This window comes from Corythoichthys intestinalis, chromosome 13 (genome assembly GCF_030265065.1).
Source record: "Corythoichthys intestinalis isolate RoL2023-P3 chromosome 13, ASM3026506v1, whole genome shotgun sequence".
Lineage (NCBI taxonomy): Eukaryota > Metazoa > Chordata > Actinopteri > Syngnathiformes > Syngnathidae > Corythoichthys > Corythoichthys intestinalis.
In genome coordinates this window covers 5,173,666-5,189,763 of record NC_080407.1, presented here as the reverse complement: position 1 = coordinate 5,189,763, position 16,098 = coordinate 5,173,666, and the positions used below count along the sequence as shown (strand labels likewise).

At 40.1% G+C, this 16,098-nt stretch overlaps 1 protein-coding gene across 1 annotated transcript; it reads left to right on the top strand.

The window, feature by feature from the left end:
* Positions 1-802: 802 nt before the first annotated feature.
* Positions 803-14,493, top strand: LOC130929210 (serine/threonine-protein kinase 38-like). The gene is made up of 13 exons (XM_057856238.1): positions 803-1,192; positions 2,008-2,147; positions 4,121-4,172; positions 4,303-4,425; positions 5,935-6,018; positions 6,078-6,356; positions 6,428-6,530; positions 6,639-6,700; positions 6,780-6,897; positions 6,968-7,091; positions 7,180-7,275; positions 8,585-8,676; positions 8,761-14,493. Exons 2-13 carry the CDS (start codon positions 2,014-2,016, stop codon positions 8,883-8,885), a joined length of 1,392 nt encoding a protein of 463 aa, XP_057712221.1. The 5' UTR covers positions 803-1,192; positions 2,008-2,013; the 3' UTR covers positions 8,886-14,493.
* The last annotated feature ends 1,605 nt before the right edge of the window (positions 14,494-16,098 follow it).

Genomic DNA, 16,098 nt, shown 5'->3' with positions numbered 1-16,098 from the left:
TAAAGTGCATGTGTTCACAACCATTTCTTCTTGCGGGGGGAATAGGAATTTTTTAAAAAAAGTATATTTACGAACTTTAGAGTGTTTCATAAGCAGAACATAAATAGCAGTGGGAAAATGCCAAGCTGGAAAAGGAGAAGAGTGATGCGGATCATGTTTGGGGAACCTTCAATAACAACACATTGAATTCAACCCCAAAGCCACGTGGTTTATTGGCCCAAAAACTAAAAATAGAAGATGCGTCACAGCTTGGTGGGCAATGTTGACGTTGGGTTTTTATATTTATGAAAGCTTTCTGTGCTAACACCGCACCCAGAATCCAAAGTGTCAGCAGGTCGCACCCACCCACATCCCCTCGTCCATGCACACTGACATCATAAGTCCATTCTTTAAAAAGCATTGCATTGTCCAAATATGGAGACTTTCCTTCAACTACATTTGACATTTAAAACTTTGTAATGGAAATCTCTGAATGGGCTATTATTGTCTTTAATTGCGCCAAAACTGGAGGGATGCGACTGTTTATTTTTGAGAAAGTGTGCTATCTAAAACGTGTATCAAAATACAATGCTAGAATGATGTTTAAACAGTAATAAAAAAAAGCTTGGATACAGTGACTTCTTTCATCAGCGCAAACCAGTCTAATGAATCGGCGTTGAAGCGCACGAAAACCATGGGGCTTGTCCAAACCCGCTATTGGCTGACTCCCTTGTCATCCTAAAAAATCCTCTCCACGTGATTGGCCGGTTCCAATTTCTCCGCATATGATTGGTCCGATCTGACGTCTCTCCAAAGCTACGCCATTGCGTAACTGCGGCGTCTGATGAGCCCGACGATCCCAAGAAACAGACGCTACCTTTTTTCATATTTTTCACCATTAAGACTGGAGATCCGTCGCACTCAAACAGAGAGGGACGCGCGAAGACAGTTTTAATTTTTACAACATAATTAAATGTTCGCCTGCTGTCATCGGATGAAGAAATGAGCCATGTTTTGTTTTTGATATCGGCTATATTGACAGCTGTGTAGCGGCTCCCCGTTAAGGGTGACAGTTAGCAGAATAAGTGGTGCCTCCAGCCTTTTCTGCCTACATTTTGGGCAGAAAAGGCGCTTCAACACCATTTCTTTTCTTTTTCTCCGGGTGGTGGGGCTGGCGCCGAGCCAATAATTGACTCTGGAGCAGGACACGGAGGTAGGTTGACATCATGGTATTTTCAAAAGTAGTGGCTATTTTTACTCTGTTGGCTCATGGAATCTATTAGACTGCCGTAAAATTAATATAGATAACCCATTAGGTCATTCCGCTGCCTAAAAATAAAGTCACGAGGTAAATTCTAAACAATTCAAATGTTTTTTTTTTCTTTCTTGTTAATATTTTCATTCATTTCAATTTCCTGTTTATTCTGCTGCCTTCACTTTGCTTAAATGTATTTCCTTATAGCTCCAAATTAAAGTCTGACTTTCTGTTGAATTCTTAGCATTTTCATATAATCTGCATTTTTTAATTAAAAAAATACATTTATAGATGGATACATCAATTGCTCCCCCAACCTCTACCTTTCCTCTTATTTTATTAGTCATGTGTGCGTAGCCCATTCCTCTCCTTAGTGTCATGACTGGACTCTTTCATTCAGGGATGGAAAGTTTCCTGGCAGGTCTCTTTGCAGTCCTTTTAAGGGTGGAGTGTGTGCATGAGTCTGCTTCTACGTCTGTACTACTACGTATGCATACTTTGCACCAAATGAAATGTAAATCTTTTGTTTCCCTTGTGGTTGTTGAATGAAGAGTTTCTTCCAGTAAAACCAACACATTGATTGTGTCTCATTTTCCACTTTAAGTTCCCCAACTACTGTTTTTTTCCCCTTCAAAGCAAATCAGGAAGTTTGTTTTTGTGAGATTGTTATGGACTAGACCAAACATGGCCTATCTGGAGCCTGCAGACATTTTTTTTTTTTTTTAAATCTCTGGGTGATCTAATCAAGGCATTCCTTACTGTGTTTCTCACAGGATAGTATGGCCATGACCGGAGGGACGGCAGCCGCCCTCCCGATGAGCAACCACACCCGAGAAAGGGTAACGGTGGCCAAGTTGACGCTGGAGAACTTCTACAGCACGCTGCTCACCCAGCACGAGGAGCGCGAGATGAGGCCAGTTTCACATTTCAGTGCCATTGACGGCAATAGACGTCCAATCTTGTTCGACTAGGAGTCCAAAAGGTTTGGACTTCTATCGCCGTCAATGGGAGCTAATAGGTTAGTTAAAGTTTCGGGTGTCACGCTGTCCACCACATGTGCGGTGTTTGCTTGCAAACAAAGGGAGATTGCGTTACCTGGGAGGTGATCTCATGTACAAACACCATGCTAAAGAGCTGAGAAGATGAAAGAGAAATGCTAAAGAGATGCTAAATGCTTTTGTTCACCTCAAATATTTACAATATTGAGGTGATAAATGCAAGACACTAACTTTTAAGTACAATTTTTACCTTAACTAACTCTACAGTTACATTTTTAAAAATACAATGAAATACTTAGTGTGTATGACAGGATAAAAAAAAGTCTTAAACAGCATTATTATGTGAATTAGAATCATATTTTGAGACGATTTGACTATATACAACAATTTGGCAAAGCGCAAATGAGAGAAATAAGTTGTTTAATCCGCCGTTTAGCCACGCCTACCATTATAGGGCTCTAACGTGCCCAACAGGAGGATGACATCGGCAGGGTCATGGTTTCATCTGATTTAGAATTCAACCCATTGAGGGGGAATTATTCAGAACGCAGAAAATGCGACGAAGAGCGCCGCAAAATGTCATTGTTTCAGTCTCTCTACTCCAATTTTTTTACAGGATAGTCTTTCTATCCTAGTATTTTTCCCCAGTTGCTAAATAAATGGTATGGTCAAATAACAGTCTTGGACTAAATGGAATATGAAATAATAAAAATGCATTTATTCAGTACAACATGGAAAATTACTCCATAATGGTCAAAACTGTCGACTTCACCTTTACTGTCGAACCTCCTGAACGATATTTTATACCACCGTAGTTAGTCAGACTTTTGTCATTTTCCTGCCCCGGCTTCGAAAAGTGTAAACAAACCAAGAGGCGTGACAGCTAGCCGACATGCTAACCCGAACCGAGTGACGTTTCACAGTCTTATTTTTGCTTTTCGAAGCGAAAAATCACACAAAACTACCCCGGGTCATTTCACACGGTGTCGGCGTTGTCGACATCGGAGGAGCGCGTAGCTGTCACATGGTCAACACGATGGTGTAAAATAAAGCTTTCATACACGGCGAAGATGGCAGGATGTGTCTGAGAACTTTTCTAAATGTCTGTTCATGATCAAACGTAAATAAATACCGGTAGTCCTTTATTTAAAGAAAGTTTGTAGTGTTTACTTTGTAATCGCTGTATTTGCGGCCATTTTTAAAACAAAATTGACTGATGGGGTTGAAAATTTGACAGAACACCGGGCACACGAAGAAGGCAATAAGCCGAGTATAGAGGGCCGTGTGCAAACAAGCCGCAGGTTGTCGGCCGAGTGATATCCTCGGTGGACAATAAGCCACAAAATGCAAGCCACCTCCATATTAGAACGTGTGCCATGTTCCCAGTATTTGACATAATACAAAATACGATGTTTACTCACTTCCTCGTAAGTCCAATGGTCCCACAGTAGCAGGGCTTGTTTGGGCCAAATCCACGGTGGACGGGAACCTTTTGAAACACAAAAAGGCTCAACCGCCTTGCCCTGGTGCAGCAACAATTTTCTGCAGCTGTTTGACTGGCGTGATGCGAAAAATAAACGAATTAATCCACAAAATCAGCTGAATCCGCAGTCCATTTGCACGCTATTAAGCAATGCTGTATTGTAAGATGCTGACCCGGGTGACGTCACATTCGCATTCGTCCTAAACCCAAGACTGAAGCCGGAAGTCACTCATTTTCATGGCGTGGGATTCAAAAATTGAATATAAAAAAACGATCGCTTCCACACACATCCAAGCGGTCCATTTCATTCCGGAGCATAAAACACGGCGTGAAATATGAAATAAACATGCTTTTTGGTGACATACGCAGTTTAAATAAAGATTATGTATTATTTTCTGTTTTTAGGCAGAAGAAGCTGGAAAAGGCCATGGATGATGAAGGTTTGCTGGATGAGGAGGTACATCTGACATTCTGTCACCCAATGACACGATTGCATGAGGCATTTTTGGAAAAAATTTACCGTCGCCACTCGGTATGGAGCTTTTTTAACGTTCATTTTGTAATTGCATGTCCTCTTCATTTGACAGAAAGTAATGCGTCGCTCACAACACGCTCGCAAAGAAACAGAGTTTTTACGCTTGAAGAGGACACGACTGGGGTTGGATGACTTTGAGTCCCTTAAAGTCATCGGACGTGGTGCTTTTGGAGAGGTACACTAAAAGAATATACAGTTGTGGTCAAAAGTTTACATACACTTGTGAAGAACATAATGTCATGGCTCTCTTGAGTTTCCAGTTATTTCTACAACTCTGATTTTTCTCTGATAGAGTGATTGGAACAGATACTTCTTTGTCACAAAAAACATTCATGAAGTTTGGTTCTTTTATGACTTTATTATGGGTGAACAGAAAAAAGTGATCAAATCTGCTGGGTCAAAAATATACATACAGCAGCGCTAATATTTGGTAACATGTCCCTTGGCCATTTTCACTTCAATTAGGCGCTTTTGGTAGCCATCCACAAGCTTCTGGCAGGCTTCTGGTTGAATCTTTGACCACTCCTCTTGACAGAATTGGTGCAGTTCAGTTACATTTGATGGCTTTCTGACATGGACTTGTTTCTTCAGCATTGTCCACAAGTTTTCAATGGGGTTTAAGTCAAGGCCATTCGAAAACCTTAATTCTAGCCTGATTTAGCCATTCCATTACCACTTTTGATGTGTGTTTGGGGTCATTGTCCTGTTGGAACACCCAATTGCGCCCAAGACCCAATCTTCGGGCTGATGACTTTAGGTTATCTTGAAGATTTTGAAGGTAATCCTCCTTCTTCATTATCCCATTTACGCTCTGTAAAGCACCAGTTCCATTGGCAGCAAAACAGCCCCACAGCATAATACTACCACCACCGTGCTTGACGGTAGGCATGGTGTACTTGGGGTTAAAGGCCTCACCTTTTCTCCTCCAAACATATTGCTGGGCATTGTGGCCAAACAGCTCGATTTTTGTTTCGTCTGACCACAGAACTTTCCTGCAGAAGGTCTTGTCTTTGTCCATGTGATCAGCAGCAAACTTCAGTCGAGCCTTAAGGTGCCGCTTTTGGAGCAAGGGCTTCCTTCTTGCTTGGCAACCTCTCAGTCCATGGAGATGCAAAACACGCTTGACTGTGGACACTGACACCTGTGTTCCAGCAGCTTCTAATTCTTGGCAGATCTGCTTTTTGGTGATTCTCGGTTGAATCTTCACCCTCCTGACCAATTTTCTCTCAGCGGCAGATGATAGCTTGCGTTTTCTTCCTGATCGTGGCAGTGACAAAACAGTGCCATGTACTTTATACTTACAAACAATTGTTTGCACTGTTGCTCTTGGGACCTGCAGCTGCTTTGAAATGGCTCCAAGTGACTTTCCTGACTTGTTCAAGTCAATTATTCGCTTTTTCAGATCCATGTATGTATATTTTTGACCAATCAGATTTGATCACTTTTTCTGTTAACCCATAATAAAGTCATAAAAGAACCAAACTTCATGAATGTTTTTTGTGACAAAGAAGTATCTGTTCCAATCACTCTATCGGAGAAAAATCAGAGTTGTAGAAATAACTGGAAACTCAAGAGAGCCATGGCATTATGTTCTTAACAAGTGTATGGAAACTTTTGACCACAACTGTATCTGGTGGAGTGTTAGAGTTGTATTCTATTGTTGCATCTGAGTTCCTACCGGCAGGTGCGTTTGGTCCAAAAAAAGGACACCGGGCACATTTACGCCATGAAAATTTTACGGAAAGCGGACATGCTGGAGAAAGAGCAGGTACAGTCTTTCAAGCGGCATATTACTATGATTTTGAACTAATCCGTATTTTTGTTTAGGTTGCTCATATCCGGGCCGAACGAGATATTCTCGTGGAGGCAGACGGCGCCTGGGTGGTGAAAATGTTTTACAGCTTCCAGGATAAACGGAACCTCTACCTCATCATGGAATTCCTGCCCGGAGGCGACATGATGACGCTGCTGATGAAGAAGGACACCCTGTCCGAGGAGGCCACGCAGTTCTACATTGCCGAAACGGTGCTGGCCATCGACTCCATTCACCAGTTGGGCTTCATCCACCGAGACATCAAACCGGACAACCTGCTGCTCGACTCCAGGGTGAGGTGTCAAGCTTGATGGAATGTTGTTCGACGAGAAGACGTATGTCACTAAAAGGCCTTTTCTCACAGGGACATGTCAAGTTGTCTGATTTTGGCTTGTGTACGGGACTTAAGAAAGCCCACCGCACTGAATTTTACAGGAACCTGACACACAACCCGCCTAGCGACTTTTGTCAGTATTTATTTTCTTGGTTTTACTCACAAAATTATAAATACCAAAATGGAGACTATTGCAGATGGGATTTAAATGATTAATTTGATGTTCTTTATTTTAATGCAGCCTTTCAAAACATGAACTCGAAGCGGAAAGCAGAAACCTGGAAGAAAAACCGGAGACAGCTGGTGCGGATTTTTGAATTAGACTGCCCTCTTTTGGTTATTTAGGATAGTGCAAGGATGCAAAATATTTCTTATGTTTCAGGCTTACTCCACAGTGGGCACACCGGACTACATCGCTCCAGAAGTCTTCATGCAAACAGGCTACAACAAGCTGTGTGACTGGTGGTCATTGGGAGTCATTATGTACGAGATGCTGATAGGTGAGCCGTAGTCTTTGTTATGGACGTGGAGCAGAGAGAGGGAGTGTAAAACGATGGGGTTTGTTTTCAGGCTATCCGCCTTTTTGTTCGGAGACGCCGCAGGAGACGTACAGGAAAGTAATGAACTGGAAGGAGACACTCGTGTTTCCCCCCGAAGTCCCCATTTCGGAGCGAGCTAAGGACATGATATTGCGGTATCGACCTTTTTAAAATACTGGATATAACTGACTAAATAATAAATACTAATGAATCGTGATCGTTGTGCCTTTTTTTGCGAAACAGGTATTGCACTGATGCCGAAAACCGAGTCGGCGCAGGCAGCGTGGAAGAAATCAAAAGCCATCAGTTTTTTGAGTCTGTTGACTGGGAACATATCAGGTATGTTTTTTTGGGGGTTTTGTTGACCATTTTATTGCTCATACAGTGCTGGCCAAAAGTATTGACACCCCTGCAATTCTGTCATATAATGCTTAATTTCTCCCAGAAAATGATAGCAATTACAAATGCTTTGGGAGTAATATCTTCATTTATTTAGCTTGCAATGAAAAAACACAAAAGAGAATGAAAAAAAAAAAAATCCATTATCATTTTACACAAAACTCCAAAAATGGGCCAGACAAAAGTATTGGCACCCTTTGAAAAATCATGTGATGCTTCTCTAATTTGTGTAATTAACAGCACCTGTTACTTACCTGTGGCACATAACAGGTGGTGGCAATAACTAATTCACACTTGCAGCCAGTTAAAATGGATTAAAGTTGAGATTTTTACAGTGCTTTGCTGGAATTTTAGACCATTCTTCTTTGGCCAACTGCTCCAGTTCTCTGAGATTTGAAAGGTGCTTTCTCTAAAGTGCCATTTTCAGATCTCTCCACAGGTGCTCTTGGTGGGATTCAAGTCTGGACTCTTTGCTCTCAAACCATTTTCTAGTGCTTTTTGAAGTGTGTTTCTGGTCATTGACCTGCTGGAAGACCCATGACCTCTGAGGGAGACCCAGCTTTCTCACACTGGGCCCTACATTATGCTTGAACTTGTATGGATGTTAGTCGAGGTATTCACCATCTTTCGTTGAAATCTCTCGTCAATTTTAGAGTCAATCTAGGGTGGTTAGCCACAGTGCCGTGAGCTTTACACTTATGGATGACTCTGCGCATGGTTGACACAGGAACATTCAGGTCTTTGGAGATGGACTTGTAGCCTTGAGATTGCCCATGCGTCCTCAAAATTTTGCTTCTCAAGTCCTCAGACAGTTCTTTGGTCTTCTGTCTTTTCGCCATGATCAATGTGCTACACACAAGGACAGAGGACAGAGTTTGAGTCAACTTTAATCCATTTTAACTGGCTGCAAGTGTGGTTTAGTTATTGCCACCACCTGTTATGTGCCACAGAGAAGTAACAGGTGCTGTTAATTACACAAATTAGAGAAGCATCACATGATTTTTCAAAACGTTTGTCCAGACCATTTTTCGAGTTTATGTAAATGATAATGATTTTTTTTTTTTTTTTTTTTTACATACTCTTTTGTGTTTTTTCATTGCAAGCAAAATAAATGAAAATATTACTATCAAAGCATTTGTAATTGCAATCATTTTCTGGGATAAACTGAGCATTATCTGACTGAATTGAAGGAGTGCTATTACTTTTGGCCAGCACTGTATTAAATATTGATGTATTTTCCTTTCAACAGAGAACGCCCTGCCGCCATCTCCATTGAAATCAAAAGCATCGACGACACCTCCAATTTTGATGATTTCCCAGAGTCGGACATCCTCCAACCAGGTATAAAGCGTTTGTTTTTCATGTTGATTGCCATTGACAGTGATAGATATCTAATCCATGTTGATTGAAACCAAATTGTTCCAGCTAATACAACAGAACCTGATTTCAAGTCCAAGGATTGGGTGTTCCTCAACTACACTTACAAACGCTTCGAGGGCTTGACTCAACGAGGCACCATCCCCACGTACATGAAGCCCGGTAAAGCCTGACGTGCTCAAACAGGGAGTATCCAAAATAAGACATTCACGGACGTAACAGGGTCGGGCCCGCCATTGGCCCCCGCTGGTGCCGAAAACCGAGCCGCCTCTCGGTCACTTCAAGTGTACGTGCGAATCACTGCTTTGACATATTGATATAGTTTGAACTAGCTCATATGCAAAACAAGTACCTGCTACTGAACATACACAAGAAGGTTTCAGCATGATTGGCCATAGTTTTGCTCAGAGCTTTTTGAGGAAATTGGGTATTTGTTGAAAACCTCTCAGGAATTTTTTTTCTTCAAAGTACTACAAATATTGTCTCGTACTTGCGGATTTTGGATTTTAGTTGCCTCCAAGTGTAACAAGGGTAGTCTATAGGTGTTACAGGGTAAATAACGTAGGCTTGAAGAAATAGCAGTAGCTTTAAGGAACCAGGGATGGAATTTTAGTGTTTCATTATTTTAGTTCCTGGTTTATAATTACCTATAAACAGAACAAATCATGCTGGAATCTTCCCAGCGCCCTATGAGATGACCCCACAGACACAAAGTGTCCATTGTGTTACTTCCCCTAACATTTGTGCCCCTAGATTAAAAAAAAAAATCAGACAAGGTCCAATCACTTCCTTTCTCGAAGTGCCTTTGCGTGTAACTAATAAATGGCTTTTTGTCAGTGGTCATCGCAATGAATCGAAAAAGGGGAAAGTTTAGAAAAATGAAAGGGAAAAAAAATTTTTTAGGTCAGCTTTAGCAATATTGACGTTAACGGTTTAGTTAAATGACAGTATTTTTATGGCATTGATAAGAAAGGATCCTCGTAAAATGATGTGCGTCAAAGCAAACAGTAGACAATGAAGCCTTGTGGATGGAACGCCATATCACATTACATTTTAACACTCAATACACATTTGTTTTTGTTTTTTTTGTTTGTTTTTTTTGTTTGTTTTTTTGAAATTGTCATTGACGTCTGCTTCTAATTGCACAGCTTGTTAAAAAACGGCTACCAAAGACCATGACCGTGAATCCCAGATGTAGCTCACGCTCAATGCGCCTAACGTCAAACTACCTTAATCATTACACACACCTCAAATAGTGTTCAAATTCACTGTCTTGTTCATAAAAAAAAAAAAAAGAACAAATGCAGGCAAGTTACAGAAAAAGTAAAACGCACTGAGGTTGTTTCCATTTTCGCCACACGTCGGTGCTATTGCAGCAGAAGGAAATGATAACGTCAACTAATTCTGTTACAAGTAATGAGTTCTACAGTAAAGTACAAGTAATGTATAAAAGATTATGTGTATATTACTGCGTTATTTATTAATTATATGTCTTTGAATCTAATTTTTATTCCTAATCTATTCATTTTTACCCCCTTTGAGTCAGATTCATGTTCAAAATGACATGATCCATTTGTTCATGGGACAAAACGGGGGAAAAAATGACCCTCGACGGTAATGTAAAGTATTTAATGTACAATTTGTATAACAAATTGTGTGTACATTTACTGTCCTTTCTTGGCAACAAAAGCCGGTTGTTGTTATTGCTGTCACAATTTAAAATAGTTATAGAAATGTGAGTGAAGGAACTGAACTGTACAATGAGTTGTAGTGATGAGTGAAAGAAGGACCTAAAAGCAGTGTTGTTTTTGGCAGCCATTTTATTTTTCGTATCAGTCTTTTGGACGATAATACTGACTAATTAATCTCGTAGTCATATTATAATCATTTCAAAATGTGTTTGTCTTCGTCTAGTTTTAGTCGACATTTACTCAATATTTTAGTTTGTCAAATTTGAAAGTTTCACTCCAAAAATGAATAAATAAAAAAAATAGGGTTGTTCTGATCATGTTTTTTGGCTCCCGATCGTTTTAGTTTGAGTATCTGCCGATCCCGATATTTCCCGATCCGATTGCTTTTTATTTTCTCCCGATTCAATTCCAATCATTCCCGATAATTTTTCCTGATCATATACATTTTGGCAATGCATTAAGAAAAAAATGGATAAAACTCAAACGAATATATACATTCAACATACAGTACACAAGTACTGTATTTGTTTATTATGACAATAAATCCTCAAGATGGCATTTGCATTATTAACATTCTTTCTGTGGGAGGGCAAGACTTGTGACTTTGTATATTGTGACTAAATATTGCCATTTAGTGTGTTTGTTGAGCTTTCAGTAAATGATACTGCAGCCATTTAACTTCTGCCCAAGTGCATGATAGGAAGTGGAACCATGACTGTGCGTAATGGTACCAATTGATATATCTTCTCAGCGTTGGGAAATAAAAAAGGGTGTTAAGAAGAAGATCTACTACCTTGCTTCCCCACATTGCTTCCCTCGATACTTCTAATCACTGAGAGAGGGATCGTAAGGCTTGAGCCAATTAAAAAAAGGCTTCAAAGGCTGCCAAAATTCTCTCTACTCATTTTACGTTGCCTTTTAGCTCTATGTATACGTAATACGGTGCCGTTATAGATTGAACGCGACAATGCGTGAGTGGGTAGTGCAGCGCATGCGTTAATTGCGTTAATTATTTTAATGTTATAACTGCCATTGACGCGATAAATTTGACAGCCCTACTTTAAGCCAAAACTAAAGACTCTGGATAAGTGTAAGACATTTTGTCTGTAAAGTTAAATACAATTAGAAAACAATTTAATTAAAAACATATAAATATATATATTAAAAAAGGCATGTCCGATACTGTTTTTGCCGATTCCGATACTTCGAAAATGACGTGATCGGACCCGATCGACATCTTTAAAAAAAAATGTTTGCAACTATTTCGCATGAACATTGACTGATGTGCACATAATGTAGCCTCTACAAATCTATCACGTGATACTACACACTCAGCATGAAAACAGGACAATTATTTTCAATGATTTATACCTACCTAGATGCCACAAACTATGTATTAAAAAAAAAAAAAAGTCCGAGAGTTTAAAAGGACGCTCGCCGTTAGAATAGCCTAATGCTAACACCAACGTGAATGCTATGCTAATGCTATAAATTACATTTGGTGTTTGAGGATCACTCAGCACAGTCCTTTAAAGGCTAAAGCAATATTGGGTATTCTCTCTTGCCAAGATAAGAAGAAAAATCTTACAGTGTGTGTCTCAAAACAAGCAATGTGGAGACTGGAGAGGACACTAGCGGGTGACGTGGGGAAGCGCAGCACATCCCATGAGTGACACAACCAGACACTGCTACAATGTTGGCTAACTACCCATAAAATGTCAGTCATTGTCAACATGTGACGGAAACTATGGAGCATTTTCGTCTCGTTTTAGTCTCGTCAGACGAAAACTGGCCTTCGTGTCGTTATGTTTTAGTCTCCCAAGACACGTTTTTAGCTCGTTATTGTCCGTCATTGTCATGAAAAAAATGTTTGTTGACGAAATATTTTTGTTCGTCATCGTTGACAAAAACAACACTGCCTAAAATAGTACAAATTAAATTTTTAAAAAAACATCAAACAGTAAGTATGGACCAAACTAGTCTAGAAAAAATAACAAAAAGTGGTCGTCGTCCAAGTTAGGACAATGTTGATGGGTTATGTATGTCATGATGTATTTGTATGCTGTCTGATGTAGCCCAGTAAAGGAAAATACAAGTAATATATTCACATGGTAATTTTTTATGTTAATAACAGGGCAAAAAATAAAAACTCAAGTCTCTCCACTTGTGTCACTTTTACAACTCTGAACAATCTTGACATCTACACTGAATGAGGTGTGCTCGTTGGAAATATACAGTGCTGGCCAAAAGTATTGGCACCCCTGCAATTCTGTCAAATAATGCTAATTTCTCACAGAAAATGATTACAATTACAAATGCTTTGGTAGTAATATCTTCATTTATTTTGCTTGCAATGAAAAAACATAAAGAGTTTTTTTTTTTTTTTTAAATCATTATAATTTTACACAAAACTCAAAAAATTGGCTGGACAAAAATATTAGCACCCTTTGAAAAATCATGTGATGCTTCTCTAATATGTGTAATTAACAGCATCTGTTACTTACCTGTGGCACATGGCATTGTGGTGGCAATAACTAAATCACATTTGTAGCCAGTTAAAATGGATTAAATTTGACTCAACCTCTGTCATGTGTCCTTGTGTGAACCACATTGAGCATGGAGAAAAGAAAGAAGACCAAATAACTGTCGGAAATTGTGAGAAAGCATGGGCAATCTCAAGGCTACAAGTCCATCTCCAAAGACCTGAATGTTCCTTTGTCTACCGTGTGCAATGTCATCAATAAGTGTGAAGCCCATGGCACTGTGGCTAACCTCCCTAGATGTAGACGGAAAAGAAAAATTGACCAGAGATTTCAACAAAAAATTGTGAGGATGGTGGATAAAATACCTCGACTAACATCAAAACAAGTTCAAGCTGTCCTGCAGTCCGAGGGTACAATAGTGTCAACCCGTACTATCCGTCGGCGTCTGAATGAAAAGAGAGTCTAATGTAGGATACCCAGGAAGACCCCACTTTTGACCCAGAGACATAAAAAAGCCAGACTGGAGTTTGCCAAAATGTACCTGAGAAAGCCAAAAATGTTTTGGAAGAATGTTCTCTGGTCAGATGAGACAAAAGTTGAGCTTTTTGGGAAAAGGCATCAACATAGAGTTTACAGGAAAACAATGAGGCCTTCAAAGAAAAGAACAAGGTCCCCACAGTCAACATGGTGGAGGTTCCCTGATGTTTTGGGTTTGTTTTCCTGCTTCTGGCACTGGACTGCATGACCGTGTGCATGGCATTTTGAAGTCTGAAGACTACCAATGAATTTTGCAGCGTAATGTAGGGCCCAGTGTGAGAAAGTTGGGTCTCCCTCAGAGGTCCAGCAGGACAATGACCCAAAACACACTTCAAAAAGCACTAGAAAATGGTTTAAGAAAGAGCACTGGAGACTTCTAAAGTGGCCAGCAATGAGCCCAGATTTGAATCCCATAGAACACCTGTGGAGAGATCTGAAAATGGCAGTTTGGAAAAGGCACCCTTCAAATCTAGAGACCTGGAGCAGTTGGCCAAGGAAGAATGGTCTAAAATTCCAGCAGAGCATTGTAAGAAACTCCTTTGATGGATACCGGAAGCGGTTGTTCGCAGTTATTTTGTCTAAAGTTTGTGCTACCAAGTATTAGGCTGAAGGTGTCAATACTTTTGTCCGGCCCATTTTTAGAGTTTTGTGTAAAATGATCATGATCTAACTTTTTTTCCCATTCTTTTTTGTGTTTTTTCATTGCAAGCTAAATAAATGAAAATATTACTACCAAAGCATTTGTAATTGCAATCATTTTCTGGGAGAAATTGAGCATGATCTGACAGAATTGCAGGGGTGCCAATACTTTTGGCCAGCAGTGTATTTGAGTGATGAGCATTGCTAAACGTGCAAATGACGCAAAAACACAGTTAAAGGATCCACGTTTCCAAGACAAAAGAGGACATGACCTATTAATACAGCAGCATACACGCAAAAAAAGGGGTAAATATGCATCAAGGTGTTTGCGGACGTGATGCTTGACCTCAAATGTGGAGTGGAGAGAGAGTCCTTATATAGCGCTTTATCTAAATTGTATGTGGAAAGCCTAAAATGCAGGACACATACAGTGGGGCAAATAAGTATTTAGTCAACCACTAATTGTGCAAGTTCTCCCACTTGAAAATATTAGAGAGGCCTGTAATTGTCAACATGGGTAAACCTCAACCATGAGAGACAGAATGTGGGAAAAAAAAAACCAGAAAATCACATTGTTTGATTTTTAAATAATTTATTTGCAAATCATGGTGGGAAATAAAGTATTTGGTCAATACCAAAAGTTCATCTCAATACTTTGTTATGTACCCTTTGTTGGGAATAACGGAGGCCAAACGTTTTCTGTAACTCTTCACAAGCTTTTCACACACTGTTGCTGGTATTTTGGCCCATTCCTCCATGCAGATCTCCTCTAGAGCAGTGATGTTTTGGGGCTGTCGTTGGGAAACACGGACTTTCAACTCCCTCCGCAGATTTTCTATGGGGTTGAGACTTGGAGACTGGCTAGGCAATCTAGGACCTTGAAATCACAGTGGGTATGGTGCAATTCAGTATTCTTTTTCCTCCAAACAAGAGAACCTGTGTTTCTACCAAAAAGTTCTATTTTGGTTTCATCTGACCAAAACACATTCTCCCAGTCCTCATCCAAATGCTCTCTAGCAAACCGCAGACGGGCCTGGACGTGTACTTTCTTCAGCATGGGGACACGTCTGGCAGTGCAGGATTTGAGTCCCTGGCGGCGCATTGTGTTACTGTTAGTAGCCTTTGTTACTGTGGTCCAGGCTCTCTGTAGGTTATTCACTAGGTCCCCCCGTGTGGTTCTGGGATTTTTGCTCCCTGTTCTTGTTATCATTTTGATGCCACGGGGTGAGGAGGGAGTTGAAAGTCTGTGTTTCCCAACGACAGCCCCAAAACATCACTGCTCTAGAGGAGATCTGCATGGAGGAATTGGCCAAAATACCAGCAACAGTGTGTGAAAAGCTTGTGAAGAGTTACAGGAAACGTTTGTCCTCCGTTATTGCCAACAAAGGGTACATAACAAAGTATTGAGATGAACTTTTGGTATAGACCAAATACTTATTTTCCACCACGATTTTCAAATAAATTCTTTAAAAATCAAACAATGTGATTTTCTGGTTTTTTTTCCCCCACATTCTGTCTCTCATGGTTGAGCTTTACCCATGTTGACAATTACAGGCCTCTCTAATGTTTTCAAGTGGGAGAACTTGCACAATTAGTGGTTGACTAAATACTTATTTGCCCCGCTGTACGTCAATGCAAGCACTTTGGTGGTGTAAGGCAACAATAATGTACACCAAAATACTCCAAACACAACTGTAGAATGATTCCTAGGTGATATTTTGAGTCACAAGTCATCATGATCGTCTTTCTCAGCTCTCGTGATTTGCCTATTGTCTCTGGCAAATGCATACAAATGAGTCAATGTACGTCATATGTGACTAGAGTCTCAAATTGAAGAGTTTGGGCGACACGGTGACATTCTTTCATGCTGAGTAATTGCTTTATTGTGTGTCTTTCCTACTGAGGGGTCCAAAAAAATCCAACTCGTGTGACCTACATTGAAGTGAACACTAAAACTTATTGGAATTTATATGCATTCTCATTACGGTATTGAAATAAAACACCTATTTTACGGTCGTGATGATGATGTGGCTGTT